This window comes from Phascolarctos cinereus, unplaced genomic scaffold, assembly GCF_003287225.1.
Source record: "Phascolarctos cinereus isolate Bilbo 61053 unplaced genomic scaffold, phaCin_HiC Scaffold_3;HRSCAF=262, whole genome shotgun sequence".
Classification (NCBI taxonomy): Eukaryota; Metazoa; Chordata; class Mammalia; order Diprotodontia; family Phascolarctidae; genus Phascolarctos; species Phascolarctos cinereus.
This window is the reverse complement of record NW_027555736.1, coordinates 44575103-44597414: the sequence shown is the minus strand read 5'-3', so window position 1 is coordinate 44597414 and position 22312 is coordinate 44575103. Positions and strand designations below refer to the sequence as shown.

The window sequence follows — 22312 nt, the reverse complement described above, 5'->3', positions numbered from 1 at the left end:
TTGGCTGCAAAAAAATAAATAGAGTCAATGTCTCAAATGCAAAATGGTAGGAGGAGTGAGGGTAAATAGCCGGATAACAAACAGTTTCACTGAAAAGGCTCTGGGAATTTTGGTGGGACTGCAAGCTGAACCAATCAACACAAGCATTCCTTGAAAAGGCCACACAGTTGGAAACTCAGGTTTTCTGACAGTTTGTATCTATGTCTCCACATGTGTTTTCTGGGAGTTTGTATCTATGTTCCCACATTTATCTCTCTTCATTAGTACCTAATCCCACTGCCTTGCCAAGAATCTGTGAAGCAGTGTTCAAAAGCTTTTCTCAACACTATCTGCACTTTTGCTGAAGGTCCCATACCAATGCTATGCCCCAGCCCTACAATTAGAGGAAAAAATAAACCAAAAAACCCAAAACCCGAACACCAAATAAAATGAACATTTCCGTTTACAAAGTAGAAGAGAAAAAGAACACTGAACATGAAACCACAAATCATGTTTGTACAGTTTGTTTTCCTTTGGAGAATACAAAGTAAGATCAACATGCAACTTTCAGAGCTGTCTTAGTCGTCTGCATTTCCTTCTATCAGTATCCAAAATTAAAGGATATATTCTGAAACAGATTGGACAGGACACAATGTATTATTTAGTCTCATGGAATCAGAATGTTCCCAAATCACCTAAGTCACTGCTTAAAAACAACAACAATCAAAAACGAACTTGTCTATGTAAATTATAGTAAAATATTTAATTGAAAAAAAAATTTGGGACTCATCCATTTTATAAGATTTGTTTTATGAATTCCATATAATCATGATTAAAAGCCTTTTGTTATTTCCTAATTTTTCCCTTAAAAAACCTGTGTTCTTATTTCCCTCTGAATAATTAAGAGAGACTGCAGTACATTTAGTTGCTTATCAACTGATAAACCAGCGAACAACAAATGGTAGAACAAGCGTTATATGTAGCAACTTGCATAAATCTACAAAGTTATGCATGATATAAAAAACTCAGATGAAATGGGATCATCACGTTTTAAGTGAAGAATTTTGAAAAGATTCACTGAATAAGATCCAGACCATACTTTATTGGTATTCCCTCAAGCATTAGTAACAATTGTTGCCAGGTAAGTTTCTGCTGTGGGAAATTTGCTAAGAATAGCTACAATAACATGGGGTGGGTGTTTTACAACTTACCAAACTCAAAAGAAATGCTTAAATAAAAAACTGACCAAGATTCCTCCTCTTTGACACTGCCTGAGCTTAAGAACAATATCTCATCACCACCTGGAAACTACTGTAAAGTCCTGGGAAACTCCACCCCAAACCATCTGCTGGTTTTAAAATTATGGCTCTGTGGGCCAAGATAGATCACCTGCCCAAAGACAAGCAGATTTGTAGTGTGTTACAACTAATAGCAAAAAAGTTTTTTTACTACAGGTGGCCCGTTTTTCAAGACAGGTGAAGACATCTTGAGTTAAAAATAAAATCATTTTGTAAAGTACCTAAACCAATTTTGCATGGCAAAACAGCTGGACCAACTCTTCCTAGACAGAGCAGCAAGAAGAATTAATTCTCATTTCACTTCAGGAGCTAAGCAAGAGTGCCTCTTTATTTCAAACGCTATGTAGTCGCAAAGGACTTTGGTTCAATTTCCAGCCAAATCTTTTACATGTAGCCATTAGAACATTTTGGTGGGCTAAACCCAAGCAAAACAGCTCTGACTTTTCTCCAGAGAAAATGGAGTATGCAATGAGAGTTAGTAAGCTGACTGAAACTTAGGGGACACAAAAAAAATTTCTAATTCATAATAAACACATCTATCAAAAATAAGTTCTTTAAATTGAGGGAGGAAATGGTAAAAAAATAGTTCCTAATCATTATGGGGTCTTCAAAAAAGAGCAAAGATGACCACTTATTGAGGATGTTATAGAGATTATCAGTCTGATAAAGGTTGAACCAGAAGGATTTTAAGGTCCCCTCTGACTCTGAGCTTCAGCCATACAAATTATTCCAAATGTTTAAAGAAGTGATAGGGGTCACCATGCAACATTTTAAGCATCCTGTTTGGATCCACAACAGTCGCTCTTCCCTAAATTCTCTTCCCCTTATTGGTAGTCACAAAGCTGTCAATGTGGTATCTTACCTTTCCATCAGCTTCTCTTTATCCCAATTGAAATGGCTAAGGAGTATTCTTGTGATAGTTGCTGGATTCTAAAGGAGGGAAAGAAGTCACATTAGAGCAATACCATTTCAATGACATTCAGTGAACTCTTCTGCTGAATGTCTTTGTATCCCTTGTGACTAGCCCAGTACTTGGCACATAGGAGGTACGCACAAAAGCTTGCTGAATGAATGAATCAAGTACTGAAGAAAAACAGCCTAACGGAACATCTTCCCCTTTCTTTTCCTGAAATGTGTCCTTGCCTCCTTTCTAGAGAGATACAAAATTTAGACCAGATAGATCCTACTTCAAGGACCTAAACTCTTAAGTGTAAGATCAAGCAGGGAAAAAAATAAAATAACCACACTGTTGTACAAAAAAGACCGAGCAGATTCTAGAAGATATCGCCAAATTGGAAAATTATCTTACTAAAAGTCAAACAGAATTTTTAAAAATTCAAAAGATTAATAAGGCACTTAATAAATGCTTGTTAACTGAAGTTATCATCTGTATCAGAATGTTTAATATTTTCCATATCCATATATCAGAAATTTTAGTTGCATTTGAATGCATTGTATTTTTATGGAGAATCAAAGTCAAGTTAAAACAACTGAATTTATTTCAGAAACATCTGTAACAAAATCAAGGTGATTATTTTACATGTAAAATCACACTGATATATTATTGCTACAAGCAAAGTATAAAGACAATAGCAACAAACATTTATTAAGTACCTTTTACATGGGGAAGGAGCAGCAGTATTTACAAAAGACAAAAATGACTGTTCCCAGTGCTCAAGGATCCTACCTTCTTCAAGGAGGCAGATAAAACATTGTAGGCAGGAAAGTATGACATAAAAAAAAAGTGACAGTGACAAAGGAGAGACTATTTTCAACCATGGAATAATCTCAAAGTTCCAGTAACTCATCGATCTGTCCCCTTGATGAAAGCACCATAAATCTGCTTATCTTGCAAAATTCTCATGAGCTCGTTATTCACAAAACCAGAATTATTAGATATAAAGACATTCTCTGAGAAGGCAACAACTGAACTGGGTTTTAAAGGACAGCAGGAATTCAACAAGCAGAAAGGAGAAAAGAGCATTCATTGGAGGCATAGCCAGTGAGCAAAGTAAAGACACATTCTAAAAGTAAGCATTAGGTAGTGAAAGACGGAACAGAATCAAGCAAAGTGCAGTTAAATGCTCAGTTTGGATAGAACAAGTAACCTGGAACAGAATAATATAACACAAGAATGGAAAGATAGGTGCAGGCAAAGGGTTCTGGACTTGCAATGCAAAGGGAATATCAGATGCATGCATTAGTAAATTACGACCATGGCTTCAGCGTAAAAGAATAGAATGAAAGATCAGAAAGGAAGAAAAGAACTAAAAAGAAAACTGCTTAAGTGGGTGAAAATTAAGGTCTGTTGTAGGCTATGGCAGTGAAAATATAAAGAAAATACGTGAAAGATCAAAAAAGCATTTATTAGGTGCCTATTCTATGCCAGGCACTATGCTAGGCATTGGAGATACAAGTACAATGAATGAAATCATTAGGCAAGGAAGCCTACATTAAAAACATACATAAATGTTAAATATAAATTTAAAGTGAATGAATAGAAATGTCAGATGCCCCAAGTCTTAGTGCCCGCAGTTTCAAGTTATTAGAGTTTAAAATAATAGCTAAGACTTTTGGGACACCCTATACACACTAAGTAAACACAACAACAGCAGGGGGGGGGGAGAGCAGTAGTATTTGAGGAGGAAGGAGGAGAGCAAGAACAGGAAATGCTTATTAAGACAATGGTGCTTCAGCTGCATCTTAAAGAAAAAGACTGAGATGGAAGCAAAGAGGGAGTGCATTCCAAGTACGTGCTATGTCCAGTACAAGGCCAGGTGAATATCCAGAGAGAGGAGGCCAGTCTCGCTTCATCACAAAAGTGTTTGAGGGAGAGTAAAGTCCAATGAAGCTGGAGAGAAGGTTGGAGTCAGGCTGAAGAGGTTTTAAATGCTTAAAGAGAGGAGTTATTTTACCTTAGAAGCAACAGAAAGCCAGGAGGTTACTATGAACATGGGCACAGAGTCTGTTCTCTCATTCCATACTCAAAAGAATTTTTTAAAAATTCTGTAATCCTATAGAAGTCTCATGAAAGGAAAAATCATTTTATTTTAGGGAGAGATAACTTTAATTTTGAAAAAGTTTGAGTTTAAAGTACTAGTACGTAAGGCATGCCCACATGATGTGGAAATGTTGGAACTGTCCAACAGATAGCTAACTAGGGCTTCAGAAGAGAAGGAGGACGAAAGGCAAGAATCTGACCATTATCTGAATGGTGTATATTAGGTGAAACTAAAGGAAGAGGAAAAAGGTCAAAGACATGTCCTTGGGGGATACCATTATTAAGGGGTCAGGAAGATGATGAAGAGTCAGAAAGGAAATAGAAGGGACTGTCAAGAGAGATAGGAAAAACTTAACATTATGGTATGTCTAAAGACAAGGGGAAGACTGGGAAGGGATAAGCAGTGTCAAAAGAAAAGTTAAGGAGAATGAAAAGTCATCTGGGTTTGGCAATTATCACAGCAGTCTTGCCCATATAGCTGGTTTGTCATAGAAAACCAGGGATCTCTACCCTAATGCTAAACATAATTCCATAAATGATACTACAAAGTGCTTTCCTTTGGGATCTATTCACAATGGTTTTCATATCTATTACTTGTTAAGCAGACAGGGAGGGCATTACAAAGATGAGAACCAACATGGTACAGTAGAAAGAACTCTTGCAACGTTTTATACTTCAGTTTCCTTACCTGAGAATAGGAATACTTACTGCTATTATTTCATTTCCACAGTAATATTGTAAGAAAAGTGTTATATCAATATCAGCTCTTATTACCATTCCTAGCTAATTCCCCCCATTTCTCTCAGCACCCTGGACAGAAAGGAAGGTTTATACCTTCATTTTTTCCCTAAGGTGAGCTTTTCCCCTTGCTAATTATTCACTTGCTCTTGCAGACTTATCAGTCTGTTCCTGAGTTTCTTAGCACAGCATTCTGTTTAAAAACAAAAACAAAAAGACCCAAGCAATTCTAATGTCCACTATAAAGAGTTAATTATGGAATGTTGCCTGACTCAAAATCACAAGCTTTTATGCCTCCATAAAAAATATGGAATGCCCATATTTCCACTCTCCACACACCCTCTCCTCTACACATTTATACTCACAACAAGAATCTTATGGAATATTTTCTTACACAACAGATTTAACTGTTCTACCTCTTTTAAAGGTTTGCCCAAGGTCATACATTAAAAAAAGAGATACTTGAATCCTTGTTCTGATTTCAAATTCACTTATCTTTTTACTACACTCCACATGAATGAAGTAGTTTAGTATTGTGGGCACTGTGAAGTGAGACTCTTAAAACGTTATGAAAAAGTAAGAAAACTGAGGTCAGCAGGTTATCCTCTTTTAGAGTATTCCTAAAGCTTTCAACAAGCAACTTAAGTCTCCCACACGCAAGTGTTTTATACCAGTGCTTTCAGCAATTCAGTTCACATCATTTCCTTTCCTTTCTCTCTAAACCTCCTTATATCAAGAATAAAAATCACTAAGCGGCTCACAGCTGAGACACATTTAGGTTATCGAAGGAAAGGAATAGCTGCAATCTTTTTTCCAGTGCATTCATTTACCTTCCCTGAGTACCTGCTGTAAATGTCTGTGTAGTGTTATGTGCTGCACAGAGAGCCAAAACACACATGATCCATTTTATCTTCCTAATCACATGCAGTCCTTGAAGGTCTTGTTCTTGGTCTTCCACAGCTGATACTCAGTGAACAGTTCTCAATTTGGAAAAAAGACAGGAATCTAAGTACATACACCTTTCACATTGCTGCTAACAGACCAAATGAAACTAGGCTGCTTCTAGTTTTTGGGAAAATAAACCACCCCTCAAATCCCTGCAGTCAAGGTACATCATATAATGTCCACGGATACTAAGAGTAACAACAGTTTCATTTACTAAACAATTACCAGTAAACAAGTTTGCTTTGAACAAACACTTAAAAAAAATCTAATGAGAGATGCTATCACCACAAAGTAAACAGATAAAATTGGATCTGCATTTGGAAGCATATTGGGTACCTGAAAAGTCAGGAATAATTTATTCCTCTCAAATTAGGACTTGAAATCTAGTTAACTTGATATGGATGTTTTAGAATTATGTTCTTTTACGGCCATATCTTAAAGCTCTTTTAATCTATGTTCCTATTGAATATGCTTTATTGATAGGCAGTCATAAAGTTCAGTGAGGTGCTAACACTTCAAAACAATTATTCCTGTTTGTAACCATCTGGAAACATTTTCCAAAATCCTTAAGGGTGGAGGGTACCAAGAACAAAGTATTGAGGGGGTGAGGGGGGGAAATACACCCTGATTTTATTATACCAAGTAGACTATTAAAATGGGAATTTGTTAAATGTTTTTCTGACCTGATAAATGACACCAAGCATACTTATATGATTACTGTTTCTTAATGTACTTTTTTCCTAAAAAAAAAAAAGAATTTACAAGCTAATCTGAATTAGTTTTTACTAAGTTAATAGATGCTATTAGTTTGGCCGTGGGAGTCTCTGCTTGACAACAAAGAGGAAACAGGTAGAATGACTTTCAAATTAACACTAGGAATGTTTTAAGTCAGAGCAACAACTGAAGACTGACTACATTCATAATCCTGTTAGGTGAAAGCTAACCAACCTGGAAAGTATAAATCACAGTATTAGTTAAAATAGCAATATTATTTCTGTGTTATAAGTAAAGAAATTGAGGCTCATAGATGTTGAGTGACTCGTCCATGGTCATGGTGTTATATACAGTATTGGAACCTAGGTCCTTCTAAGTCCAGCCCTATATCCATTAATGTCAGGAAATGAAGAGCTAATAGAACATTAAGGGCAGATTTGTCTATTGCATAAGAATTTTCTCCCTCCACAACACGTGACAAATGATCACCTGACAGTCTTTGCCTACAGACTCCAAATGCAGGGACTCTGTTCCACTTTTGAACAGCTCCAATTATGAGGAAAATTTTCCTTCCTTCAAAGCCTAAATCTGCCTCTTTGCAACTTCTATTTGAAATTCTCATCAATCATTAAAACTTACTTTGAGAAGCAGTGATGTGCAGAAAAAGACAAAAAACAAAACCAGAGATGACTTGGCCCTCAAAGAGCTAACATTCTATTGGGTGAAGACAATGTGCACCTGTGTATGTAAATGGATGCAAAGAAACATTACTGTGCTATAAGAAATTATGAAATACAGTAGATAGCAAGAAACATGGAAAGAGCTACATAAAATGATGTAGAGTGGAGTAGAGAGAGCCAAGAAAACAGTGTATACACAATGACTTACAACAGTGCACATGGAAAGAACCACTAAAGTAAAAGTAAAAGTGTGTTGTAAAATTACAAAGAACTAGCACGGGTCAAAAGACAAGACATGAAAAGACACTGCCCCCTGCTCTCTTGGCAGAGGTGCAAAGTGCACAAGTGCTGCTCAGGAACACATTTTCAGGCTTTTAAAATGTACTAATCAGCCACAATTTTTTTCCCTTAAAAATTATGTTATTTTGGGTGGCTCTCTTAAAAGGGGAAAGATACTGGGGAAAATTATGGCAATATAAATTATATATGTATATATACATAATTTAAAAAACCCCAACAGGGATCAAAAAACATTTTTAGAGCAAACTGGAACCTCTTGACAAGCAGAGGTTTTGAGTAGGATGGGAGAGGTAGTGTCATTCGATAAAAGCAAGACAGCCATTTGGGCTGAGCTGAAGAATAATGTATACAGTAAGGCAGGAAAAGGGAGCTGTAACAAAGTTGTGAGGGAGTTACTAGTGCTTACTAAATAGTGGAGTGTTGCATTCACACCTTTGCTTAACTAAGGAATATCACTCTAGGAGCTGTTGGGAGGATGGCTTGAAAAGGTAGACCTTGAGGCTGGAAGAATAATTAGGAAGCTATTGGTAAAAGATGAAAACAAGGGACTTAACTAGAGAGTTGGACACGTGAGTAAGCCTACAAGTTTCTTGTAGGCAGGGACTTCTTTTTGCTTGTATGTGTATCCTTAGAATTTAGTCTAACGCCTGGCACTGATAACTGGATGTGTGGATTTGAAGTGTTTCAGTCATCAAGCCAGATAGTGAAGGATCTTGTACTGATTAGAATTAGACAACAAAAAATCACTTGATACTGTTATCACACCTGTGCATCTAAACACAAACGAATGCATATTATGTTACACACACACACACACACACACTGCATTTTGACACTGGTAAGAAGGATGATTTGGAGAGAGACTGGAAGCAGGGAGATAAGACGAGGGAAGTTCCTCAACTCTAGGATGGTAGAGATAGAAATGAGAAAGATGCAAGAAATATTGCTGAGATACACTCAGTAGTACTTGTTAAGTTATTTGCTATGAGGGGTGAAAAGGAAGAAGAATCAATCAAAATATGACATCAAAGTTTCAAGCCTGGGTGCCTGGGGAAATGTTTCAGTACATGTCCAATGGTGAAAGTGATGAGGTCAGTTTCTGTCATGGTGATTCTGAGATGCTAGAGAAACAGTCAGAGACACAGTATTGTAACTCAGGTCCATGGCTACAGAAATGATTTAAGAGTCAATGGCATAGATGATGTGAGTGCCATAGAAATAGATTAAATTGCTATAGGAGCTGGTATAACTTGGGGAGAAATGCCCAGTACCAAATCTTAAAAGGAAATGTCCAAAGTTACAGGGATCTAAGGGTGAAAAGGAATAGGAAGCAGCAAAATGAAATGATCAGAAGTGTAGGATGTTAAATAATTTAGGGGAAAATTGCCTTTTAAAAAAAAAAATCAGCAACTTGAAGAGTTCAACAAATTGATTCTCAACCTGTGGATTACAGACCTTCAGGTCCACAAGTAATAAAAAGGCATTGGTTCCAGAAATAAGCTAATCATATCATCTGTATACTGAAGTGACTCACATTATTAATTTTCAGAGTGTATAGAGATAATGGTGATTAAGAATGTACATGACAAACCATTATGAATTCAGTAAAGCTCTTACATGAATTTATTTTATCATTCATTATATATTAGCAGTATAACCACCACCATGTGCAAAAAAGAATTTGCCCTTAAAAAGGGCAACAGTGGAAAATCCAAATTGGGAAGCATTGCCCTGAGAGATTACAGCAGTCAAAGCAGAGCCTATGTTGTGAGAAGTAAGGAGCCTTATTGGTTAGAATATCAACCTCGAGAAAGAAGTTACCTCTAAGTAGCAATTCTATCAAAGAAAGGATAAAGAGGAGTCTCATGTTGTTCAGTGTAAAGAATGCTTGGTCTAGGGGTCAGCTAAGTGGCGCAATGGATAGAGCCCTGGCCTTGGATTCAGAAGGACCTGAGTTCAAATCCGGCCTCACACACATATCACTTACTAGCTGTTTGACCCTGGGCAAGTCACTTAACCCTACTGCCTAATCCAAAAAAAAAAAAAAAAAAAAAAGAATGCTTGGTCTCAAAACCTCTTCCATAAAATGAGGATAATTATCTTTTAGGTCCCTTCCAATTCTAAATAAAATCTGTTATGCCTGGGAAAGAGTGATAGACTTTATATATATATATACACACACCCCACACACTTATGTATATATGTACGTATGTACCCATGTATGTATTATACCTGCCTATATATAAAGTCTATAAGGTCAGAGAAAGGATAGCTAGAATGCTACAACCTAAAACTGTTTAAAGGAAGTCAGTGCAGAAAGAACAGGAAGCTGCTAATAGGGAAATTCTGAAGACACAAAGAGACACAATTCTGATAAAAAGGATTTGTCTAAAGAGACCAATGAACAGATTTCACCAGAAAACTTACATTTTAAAAACCTCACGTAATAAGATGAATAAAAAAACCAGGCCCACTGCTTTAAGAATAGTCTCAGAAATGGAAGCTAGTGAGGAAAGCCTTAGCTCTGTTGGGAAAGAGGATCAAAAAAGATATTGGGGAGAAGGAATTTTGCAATTTCAGAGTGTTATAAAAATGTCTTATCTCTAAATTCAACTTAATTTGTTAATACAGCTACAAATGTCAATATTTTATTATGTCAATACAAATGTCAATATTTTATTTTTCACTTAGGAAAAAAATACGGAAAATGTGTGAATTTGGTGGTATGTCATATTTTTTCGGGGGGGGGGAAGGGCACTCAGGGTCAAGTGACTTGCCCAGGGTCACACAGCTAATAAGTATCCAGCGTCTGAGGCCGAATTTGAATTCAGGTCCTCCTGATTCCAGGGGGCCAGTGCTCTATCCACTGCCATAAGGTCATATTCTTAATCCAAACAAAAAACCCCCCAAATCTCTGTTCATCTGTAAACAATGTTATACTTTTCATCCATCAATAAGAAAATAGCTGTCATTTTTTCTGAATATAGCTCACTATAAAAGCAATCTCAAAATAATCCAGTGTTTCAAAATGTATAGCATGTGCCTTCCAGTCTGAAATACATACTTAAATTGGGAAGTGTGCTATTAGTATTAAAAATAATTTAAAAAAAATTTTTTTTTGTCTAGGCAATGGGGTTAAGTGACTTGCCCAGGGTCACACAGCTAGTAAGTGTTATGTGTCTAGGCCGGATTTGAACTCAGGTACTCCTGAATCCAGGGCCGGTGCTCTATCCACTGCACCACCTAGCTGCCCCTTAAAAATAATTTTAAAAGAAAAACCTTCCTGCACAATGATTTTAAAAATCTTCCAGTGTGCAGAATCAATTTTAGTGTAGTGAGACACTCTGAGATCTGAACTCTGTAACTTTGGACAAGTCTGGCTCTCTGCAAATCAGTTCCCCCATTCACAAAATGGAATGTCTGCTGTTATTTACTAGACAAGGGTTAATAAGATCAAATGAGAACAGGGACCTAAAAAACCCGTGAGCTGCTTGGGATCACAAATAATACTTAGATCTCTGAAAACATAAAGGTAATTTTGGCTGATTCCCTGGGTTGTAACTTCCCAAGACCTGTACTGTCAAGATCAGCATGCAGGCCTCCCTCATCCAATCTGTTTGCGTGAAGATGATGATGCACACTTCTGTTGTAGCATCAAAGATAACAAAGCTTTATGGAGTCTGGTTTGAAGGCTATAACATTCATTTAAAATATTTCAATGTTCCATTGTCAGGTCTTTCAGGTATCTTCTTGAAACACATCTGAGTCTTCCAATGGAACTACAGGAGTAAGATGCTGAGTATCAAACAATAAATGACCTATAACAAAGCCCATGGCCTCCTTATACTGGGATTTTAGCTGATGACAATGTAATGCTCCTTTCTTTAGGCCTGCATAATGATGGGAAAAGCTCCTTATAACACTCTGGTATTAGCCATTACATACTAAGTTAGAGAAACCTAGTCTCTTCTGTAAGCTTAGAATTTAATACACTAAAGCACATGATATGCAAAACATTAAGGACAACTCAATAATATAAAATCACAAAATAACAAACCATTCAAGTGGTCAAAATGTGCTTGAAGTCAACAAGTTAATACAAAAATTGTGGGAAACTTCTACTCTGGAACTTTCACTCAATAAAGCCTAGAAGACATAGTTATAGTAAAGGGGGGGAGAGCTTGGAAGGATGCAAAGTAGTTTCTAATCATTCATCACAGGTGGAGGTGGAATAGGAAGGTTGGGCTTAGGGACAGAGGGGATAGGCAGAGAAGTAGAAAAGAGAGGTAAAAAGTCTTGGATAAAGTGGAAAACAGCTTTATAACACAACTGTCTAATCTTATCCTTCATCTATAATACAATGGAAAAGTATAGAACTGGGCTTAAGAAGGTGCGAAGTTAAAGTGATAAGCAGGGAAAATAAAAGTTAACTAAACAATCGTATTTTCTAGAGACAAAAAACACTGCAGAAAAGCGCAACACTCCCTGGAGTCAGGAGGACCTGAGTTCCAATCCAGCCTCAGACACTTGATATTTACTAGCTGTGTGATCTTAGGCAAGTCACTTAACTCCACTGCCTAGCGCCCCACCCCCCAAGAAAGCGCAACACTAATATACAGCCTCACTATTGTTTTAAACTCTATTTGTCTCCTTTTCATATATATATATATATATATATATACACACATATATATATATATATACACATATATATACACATATATATATATATATATATATATATATATATATATATATATATATATATATGCTTCTCTGGAAAAAGTGGTAGAGACCTTGACCAGAGGGCTTGGTCTGACTGTGCCTGGGCCGCTTACTGTTCTTGCTTGGAGGACTCTCGCTTCTCATGGCTTTCATTTCCTTATCTGTAAAATATGGGAACTAGACTCAATGACCCTGTCAGGACCCTTAAGAGTCCTGAAAAACTTCTTTGAGCAGAGGGTTTTTTCCAGACTTAAAATGCTCACTCCTAGTACAGAACATACTCTAAACCCAAGACTTACTCAGGAAGTCCAGACATTTTCCATCCCAATATTATTGTAGTTACTACATTTTCTTTTAGTTCACTTAACTATTTCTGCAATAGAAAAATGTCTTCCATGTAAACTGTCAGGTGTTTCTTCATCTCCTTTTCCTTCCCCAACTTAAAAATGATGCCCTTTTCATGAAATTTCTATTTTAGATTGAGCCTGGTTCCTACAACTATCATGAAAATATCATAAAGGTTTTTCTAGCCAAGATCGCCTTTTAATTCAGTGTTTTCATTAAATGCTAAATTAGAACACTGAAATTCTACGTATGTCTCTGATAAGAAAACAGTGCTTTTCCTATGTAGCCTTGCTTTATTTTGGGGGGGGGGAGACAGGGGAGGAAGGGAAGAGAAGGCTTTCCCCAAAATATTTGCAGGACAAACACTCTATGCCTGAATAATTGTGTCCTGGCTACCAATCAATTAGAGATGGTCCTTAAGAATGACTTGTCTTTTGAAATGGTTCTGTCCTACCTTTGCTGCTGCAGCCCGCCTGTCCTTTGCATCACTGAATTCACACTTCTGGAAGTACCCATTAAGCACTGTAACAGACAGATGGACAGATCAATGGGCCACAGCCGCAGAGGTCAGATTGACAGACTTGATAAAAATAAAGTTAGGATATATTGGGGGGGAGGGGGGGAAGAGTCCGGATGGGGGGTCTACTCATCTGTATTGTGTGGCTCAAAAGCTCCCTCTATAGACTTGATCAAAAATACTTGCAGATGACTATTACGTCTTTGGACACAGGCTGTCCTGTACCTGTCTTTTTAACAGGATGAAACTATTTCTATGTTCCTTATTTGAAAGATTTTTAATATTCTAAAAAAAATTGTTATGTGCATAGATTTTCTTCTTTGTTAACACCAAAATTCCTAAGTATTTCTTAGATGAGATGGACCTAAAGCATTTGCAAACCTTCATTCAAGTGCTCTATCAGTGTGAACTATTGTTATTAGGTCAGAACAGAAGCTTTTCTTTAAAAGCATTCAGTCATTTCATTCCTTTTCTTCCCCTTAAAATACAAAATAGGAAAATAAGAATTTCGTGGTATTAGCATTTATGTCAGCTAATAGCTTTGTCCTAAATAAGCACCTGCTCAAGCTATATTATGGCTCCATCACCTTTCAATTTCTTAAAATTACTAGAACCCTTTTTTCAATGATCTCAAAATTTTGCTTAAAATAAAGTTTCATTGAGTATCTACCTTTAAGTATAATCACAAGTTGCCCCTGGTAAACAAAGTAGAAAAATCCACTTCCCTCAAGTTATACTCAGCCTAAATTACCTCTTCCTATACAATGTATATATCCAAATGGCAGTTCAGGGAAAAGAACTAGTTAACATTCAAAAATATGTTTTTGCTTCATCTTTGTCAAATACTTTATCTTCTTACAGATGTGAATCCTAAAAAAAAAAATTGAGGGCAAATACCTATATTGCTATCAGGCAAAAACAATGCAAGTGGTGCTATGAGCACTGAGCAGAGACTCAATGAAGATGAATAACAGCATACTGACTTTCAAAAATGGACTTGCCTCAAGTTCTACTATTGGAAGCACACCTCCTCAGGAAACCTTCCCCCTGTCCCACTCACACATTGAAGCATCATGAAAAGGAGGTGAAATCAATTACATCTGACTCCAATATACGACACTTGGCTCCCCCTCAAACATAATCAGAGGTTCCTAAGCACCAGGGCTAAATTCAGCATGCAGTTAGATGTGAAAATGTGCCAACGCTCCCGAGGCCCTGGTCAAAAAGGAACACCTTCCTCTACATGATTCCTAAGAAAACAATGATCATCTTTTTGTTGTTCAGCAGAGGCTTTCTTGGCAAAGATACTGAAGTAGTTTGCCACTTCCTTCTCCAACTCATTTTACAGATGAGGAAACTGAGGCAAACAGGGTTAAAAGACCTGCTCAGAGTCACACAGCTGGTAAGTGTCCAAGGCCATATCTCAAATGAGGAAGATGAGTCTTCCCGACTACAGGCCCATCGCTCTATCCACTGCACTATGTAGCTGCAATTTATCATCTAGCTTTAAACTTAAAAAGCTCAAGTAATGGAAAAAACCTAGTACACCTTATGTCTTTATGAAACAATACACAAAATTACATGCTCCTGTGTTCAATATGAAATATACCTGATTTGGAAAAACGCAATATTACAAAAAAAAAAAGACATCTAAATGCCAGGAAGTTTAATAATAGCTACTTTTTTCCCCCAGAAAAACTTTTCTCCCACCAACCAATTTGGAATTTAGCCCTTAGGACTTGATGAAATTAAGTTCATCTGTCACTTAAGAGTCCGACCTAATAGATCTGGATCAGAACAAGTTAGCTGACAATCAAACGTGTGAATAGAACTCTCATTCAGCAGCACTCAACTATTCAACTGTCACACCTGAAGGTTAAACATTTCTGAGTTCTACAGCACTAGTTTGACTAACTGCCAGTGGAAAAACACACATATCTAACGTAAACTATCTGACCAGGATTCAGCAAGTTCTTTAGTATCACTAACAAAAACACACTAGACAGCAGAGAGGAAAGGTCTCCCAAGTTTTTTCAGAAGAGAGTCAGTTGATAACTGACAGGGTTAGTGATACGATCCTAACGTGCAGATGGAAATATTCTACTGCCATCCCCTGGTAATAATTATACTTCACATAACAGCAGGAAATCTATTTAGGAACTAATTTGAGAATCTACTAGTAACTAGGTACTAGTTGAAGAAGTCTGCTGTTTTACAGAACGTGTCTAACAATAACAAGAAAAAAGTGAGGAGGAAATAAAAAAAAAATTTTAACAACGCACAGACAAGTAGCATTAAAAATTAGGCCAGATTCTATAGGCTGCTGCCTATATTTGTCAGCTACCTCCTGAACCTTGGAAAATCTTTTCCTTGGTTTTAATACACTCTCTAGTTAGAAAGGACCTGATGTGTCTGATCCAACTCAGAGCAGGATCCCCATTCCAAGATGAGAGAAGCTGACTTCTAAGACAGAGGTGTTGTGCAGGTAGAAAGCGCAAGATCTGAGATCTATCCAAATCTTACTATAAAGCTGGGAAGCACCACCGACAAAGCATTTGCTCAATAGCACAATCACAGAATTAACATCATTCTTATGGAATTGCTCTGTTATTACCACATTTCATCCACCATTGGGTTTTACTGGAAACATCATCAGGCAGAGTATGTCTGCTGAAATTCTGGGTTAAACCTGGGATATGTGAAGTGTGAGAAACAATCTTTTATACATTTCTCCCCTGAAATATATAAATTAAGGAGCTAAGTTTGGTGGCTGTAAATAAAAACTTAACACACCAATTAAAACTAACTTTGATAGTCCTTGTAACGTGATCTCCTAAAGGGATGGAGACTAGACCTGAGATTTTACTGATATAATATAATAAATTATCTAATTACTCCCAAAGTAACTTAACAAAAACCATCCTATTCTTGATGTAGGTTATATCATTTAGTATTCACGAATATTTATTTAAAAAAATACTGAGTCAGCATTCTTTGTTCTCAGATGTTTTGTGAAACAGCATAAGTTACACTCTGCATTATTTCCTTAAAGTAGGAATTTGCCTTTCAATACTGAACATTTGTTTATCTCATTAAATGAAGTCTCATTTCACACCTTAATTTATTTTTGGTTTTCTTAATTTTAAAATTTGATACCTGCAATCAAAATGTTTATTACTTTTTGGTACTATTCCACCTCCAGTTCTTATGTAGGGAAATACATTACTTAAGTGAAATCATCTAAAGCAAGACTTCATATGTAAAAGTTACCAACAACAAGCAAAGATGTAAAAAAAAAAAAAGACAATTATTGGAGAGGTCAAAGGAGGACAGGTGCAGTAAAGTACTGTTAATAGCACTGTGAATTAGTCCCTATGGAAAACAATCTATACCTGTAAGCAAAAAGCCACTAAATTCGGCATTTACTTTGAGAGTATACCCATACTACAAAGAGACAGTGATGAGGGAAGAAGCGGAATAGAGTTGGAAGGGAGAAGAGAGGAGTGTCAACAAAGTGTTTTTAAAAATACACAGAAGAAAGCAGAGGAAGTTCAGAAGGGGGCATAAGACAAGTAGAGCAATGTTGGCATTACTGTTAAATTTAATGTGCATGTATATATTTAATATTATGTAATAAACTTACATTTCACATAAAATTCTTTTTTAGCCTTCTCTGTATATAGAAATGTTTGGTTTTTTATTTTCTAGTTCATGATAAAAGTATCAAGAGTTCTGCCACCAAATACACATTAAGAATGATAGTCAAGTCAATGAAATCTACCCAAGGAAATTAGGTTTATTGTAATAATTTCCCTCATAAATAGGTTATGTTCCAAAAGTGTCATATTAAGTTAGTTGTTTGGAATTCAGAACAGTTTCCCAGAGGAAAAAATGTCATTAATTGTGGCTAGAAGTGTGATTAAGTTCCCCAGGTAGTACATCTGACCCACCACATAACTGAAATCAGCGTTAAAACAGTAGAAAATATTCCTGGAACAGTAGCAACTGGAGAGCAGGGAGGTAAATCAACAGGCTGAACTAATAACTTACAAATACTTTTTTCTCTTAACAACCTTACAAAGACCCTCAATATTTCTGTAGAGGAAACAGGCTGGGTAGTTAAGTGATGTGGCTATGAATATAGGGGACAGTGAAATGGCAGGATTAGGACTTGAACCCAGGTTCAATTCTGATCATGTGACCAATTAACTTTCCACTATTCTTCCTCTTATTAAATATGAAATAGCCTTTATTTTTTCCAGAGGGTCGCACTTGTGAAAAAGAGTTCAATGAATGGAAAATGAGGTAGATTCTAGAGATATTTGTATAAACACGCTCAAGGGCTTTAGAGGCCGTTTTTCCTTCTCACTAGAACATGTGAAATTTCTTACCTGCATCAATCATGATTTGCGTCATTTTTGAGACTTAAAACAAGAATATGTAGATTTTCCTATGGCAGCGAACTAGTCAAAAGTTAGAGAAGGGAAGAAAAGGTTAAGGATGTTTATACAAATGAGACACTCCCCAAAACAACAAAAAGAGAAAGGATGGTGGGAGAGGGGGAAGGGAATATTTATATAGAGCCTCCTGTATGCCAGGCACTGTGCTAAATGGTTTTTACATATTACCTTATTTGATCCTCAAAATATCCCTACGAGGTAGGTGCTATCATTAACCCCACATTACAGTTGAGGAAACTAAGGCAAAGTGAAGTTACTAATCCAATGTCACATAGCTACCAAGCATGCAGGAGAGGATTTCAGCTCAGGCCTTCCTGAGTTCAGGTCTAGCACCCTATCCACTGTACCACCAGTTTTCTCTATGGCTCTATACGGGATATATAAGCCACCTGCATGATATTTCTAAGAAAGGAAAAAGGAGGCAGTATTGGAATAAAACTAGCTAGTTATCAGTGCTCAAAAACAATGCAGGAGCAGCGGGTGCTATCTATCTAGTTTAAGTGGGGAAAAGGGAGTTTGGAGAATTAAAATACATGTCAAGGATAATATTATGGTAATATATACATATATTAATATAGCCAGTCATTCATCAGGTATAGAAAGATTCCAAATTAAGTATCCTTGAATTGGAAGGTGTTTATGAGCTCTCCCTTCCTACTCCACCACATATTAAAAAAAGCACGAATGATTACAACTCAATAAGTAGGTACTTAAAACACGAACTTTCTTTCAGGCTAAAAAAAATTAGTTACAATGAGGATTAAAGACTTACAGGCAAAGACTTTAAACTGATACCATCATAAGATCATGAACTCAAAGAGCTGGATGGACCTTAGAGGTCATCTAGTGTCTTCCAATGCCTCTGGATCTTTCCAAGAGGAAATAGAAGGCCAAAGACTTGAGTGATTTTCCCCTAGGTTACACATGTTAAAGTGATGGTTTACTAATTTGAATCCAGGTTCAGAACTCAAAATATTGCACTTTAACCAAACCATACTATATGATCAGAGACTGAAGAGATCAGTGTTGAGTAGTCAGGATTCGCAGAAGAACAACCTAATGCTGGATTTTTAAAAGATTAATTGATTAGATAAGAAGGGATGAAAGGCATAAACAAAGGTATTAACATGGAAAATTAGCACAGTGTGGGACTAGATAGTAAGGTAATGGCTACAAAGGGGTGTTGCGAAATAGGGGGATATATGATTGGGGAGGGTGAAGTGATGACCAATTTTAAAAAGGCAAGCAAGAATTTATGCTTAATGCTTTCTACAATAATTAATCAGCAAAGATTTATCATGTTTTCTCTGTGTCAGGCTCTAGAGATAAAATGAAAAAAAGAAAATAAAACAAACAAAAAAAACCCAGTCCTTGACTGAAGGAAATCACACTGTCAGTAAAGACAACTTGTACATCTTTTTAGCTATGTATCAAACACATTAATGATGACTAACATGAACTGATACAAATTGAGGTGAGAACAATCAGGAGAACATTGTACAGAGTATTAGCAATATTGTACAATGATCAACGGTGAATGACTTAGCTATTCTCAGCAATATAATGATCCAAGAAAATTCCAAAGGACTCATGATGAAAAATGCTATCCACCTCCAGAGAAAGACCTGATAGAGTTGGAATGCAGATCAAAGCATACGATTTTTCACTTTCTTTCATTCAAGTTTTGCAAAAAATGACTAATATGGAAACGTTTTACATGATTGCACATGTATAACCTATATCAGATTGCTTACCATCAGGGGTGAGGTAGGGTGGGGCAGGGTAGAATTTGGAACTCAAAACTTTAGAGATGAAGGTGAGGAACACTTGCCAGAGAGCCTGTAAAAAAGGCACAGAGACAGGAGATGGAGCATCCTGTGTAAGCAACACCACAAGGGCCAGTTGACCTGTCGATAACATTTATCAAACAAACACCTACTATGTACCAGCCCCTGGGGATATAAAACCCAAAATGACCCAAAATGCTCCCAAGGAGCTTCCATTTTATAATGGGAGAAAGCACAGATAACACATGCAAAATATATACCAGGAACTTTGGAGAAGTGTTGGCAGGGGGTGTGTGAGAGGAATTAAGAGTCTTCACTTAGAATGTGGTATCTGAGATAAGTCTTGAAGGAAGTAAGGAATTCAACATGGGGAAATGGAGAGGAAGGGCCTTCTAGACATAGGGAATGGTTAGGGCAAAAGTATAAAGATGAAAGCACAAGTCCAGAGGAAATAAACTACATGACAACTTGAAGTTTTGGATGGCATATAATGCAAAACAAGGTTGGAACCAGGTTGTAAACGGTTTTTAAATGCCGAACAAGAATCTTTATTTAATATTAGAGTCAACAGTAGGGGAGTGATATAGTCGGAATTACACTTTAGGAAAATCACTTGGCTGCCACATGGAAGATGTATTGGAGTAGGGACAGACATGAGGCAGGGAGGCCAAACTGCAGGCCACTGCAATATTTCAGGTGAGAGGAAATGAGAACCTGAACTGGGGTGGTGACTGTATAGCAAGGACAGACCGCTGCAATAATCTTGGTGAAAAGTAATGAGAGCCTGAACTAATGGGGCAGTTTTCTCCGTAATGAGAAGAGGACACTGGAACAGAGGGTTGGCCAGCAAAAAAGACTGAAGTCACATACACAGGAGAACTAAGAGAAGTGTCACAAAAATCCAAAGGGAAGTGGTATCCAGGAGAAGGTAGTCAACAATGTCAAATGCTACAGAGACGTGGGGGGAGCCAGATTTGATATTTCGGAGATTACTGTTAAACACTTTAGAGAGAACACTTTCAGTTGAGTGGTGAAGCTGGATGCCAGATTTTAAAGAAGTGAGGCAGAAGAGAGGAAATGGAGTAACAGTAGAAAGCTTTTTTCTAGAACTTTGGCTTAGAAAGGGAGAAGAGGTATAGGATAATAGTTTGAGGGGATGTTAGCGTCTAGTGAAGTTTTAATTTTTGTTTTGTTTTGTTTCTTTTAAGAACTGGGGAGACTTGAGGGCATATCTGAAGACAGCCCTGGAAGAAACAAAGAGATAGAGAATAAAGGTGGTGGTAGTGAAGGGGGCACACAGAGTAAACTGAAGAAGCAACTTGATGTGGGAGGGAAGAGGAGGGGATGGGATGATCAAGGGTGCATGCAGAAGGTTTGGCCAAGGAGAAGGGGGATCTTATTATTAGAGACTGGAATAAAGGAGGGCTGTCGAGTGATCTGAGATGAAAACAGGCAAAAGGGAAACTCACGGCAAATGGCTTTTATTTTCTCAGCACAAGTTATGTGTCTCAGCTGAAAGGAAAGGTGAATCTACAATAAGGCTAAAAAGGTACGTGAGAGTCAAACAGGATTAAAGAGGTTAAGAATCACTATATGCCATTTTGCCTTTTAACATTCATTATTTCACGATTCCCACAACAACAGCATTAAAGCAGAAAAGTACTTTATAAATGGAAAAACTGAAGCCAGCGCACCAAGATTTGTCAGAACTCAATCTCTGGTCTTCTGCATACTATTTTGTACAGCTTTCCTTAAACAAGAAACTCACTGAACATCAAATACAAATAAATATTAAGCAGTGAGGCCTAAGTTTATGGACAGAACACTTTGGTCCAGGGTGGCCAAGGAAAGGCTCAAAGTAGTAATAAGACTGAGCCTTGAAGGATTCAAATCATCAACCATTTGTTTTAAGTGAGAGAAATTATTTTAACACAAAATGAAGGTAAATAGGCATGTAAAATATGTAAGGTGATGAGTAGTGATTAGAAGACTGGAATGAAATATTTGTATCAGGAAGTGATTTGGAATTTATCCTATAGCCTGATAGGAAAACAACCCACAGTTTTTGAGCCAGGGAATGACAGGATTAAAGTTGTATTTTAGCTTTAGGAAGATTACCCCTACTGCAGTATGAAGTACAACCTGGAAGCAAAGAAACTAGTTTTAAGTCTATTGTAAGAGGTTAGGCAGGGGCAGCTAGGTGGCGCAATGTATAGAGCACTGGCCCTGAAGTCAGGAGGACCTGAGTTCAAATCCTGCCTCAGACCCAACACTTGACACTTACTAGCTGTGTGACCTTGGGCAGCAAGTCACTTAACCCCAACTGCCAAAAAAACAAAACAAAACAAAAAAAGGCAAGCCAAAAAAAGAGGTCAGGCAGCTAGTTAATAGCAATGATGACTAGCATTTATAATCCTTACAGCTGTAGCATTATCTACAACGTACAAAATGGTACTCAAAGCTCGGAAAGGAGAAGAATAATGATTCCAGATGTAGGAAGAGGGAAGGGCAGGTTGTGTTACGGGGGTTCAAGTGCTCTATTTGTTAAGTTCTGGCTTTCTAAGCATTTATATTATTCACCAGGTTAGATAATCATTCTCAATCTAGATTACTCTGCAAGAAACTTCTGGGTCATTCCCTCCTTACCCCATAAACTCTTAGTTCTCCATAATGGTTGGAAAACTGGGATTCCTGACTGAAAGACTATTAATGAACTAGAAATTACCAATTATGAAAGCATCATAATACAAAGACACATAGAAACAGGAAATTCAATTTTTTACAAAACACACTTCAGATCACATAAGCCAAATTAGTAATCAT

At 37.1% G+C, this 22312-nt stretch overlaps 1 protein-coding gene across 1 annotated transcript in view; it reads right to left on the bottom strand.

The window, feature by feature from the left end:
• Positions 1-22312, bottom strand: part of ARIH1 (ariadne RBR E3 ubiquitin protein ligase 1) — an 81484-nt gene that overhangs the window by 36270 nt on the left and 22902 nt on the right. The window contains 1 exon segment of the mRNA XM_020994469.2: positions 2140-2207. Coding sequence (XP_020850128.1) covers positions 2140-2207 — 68 coding nt within the window.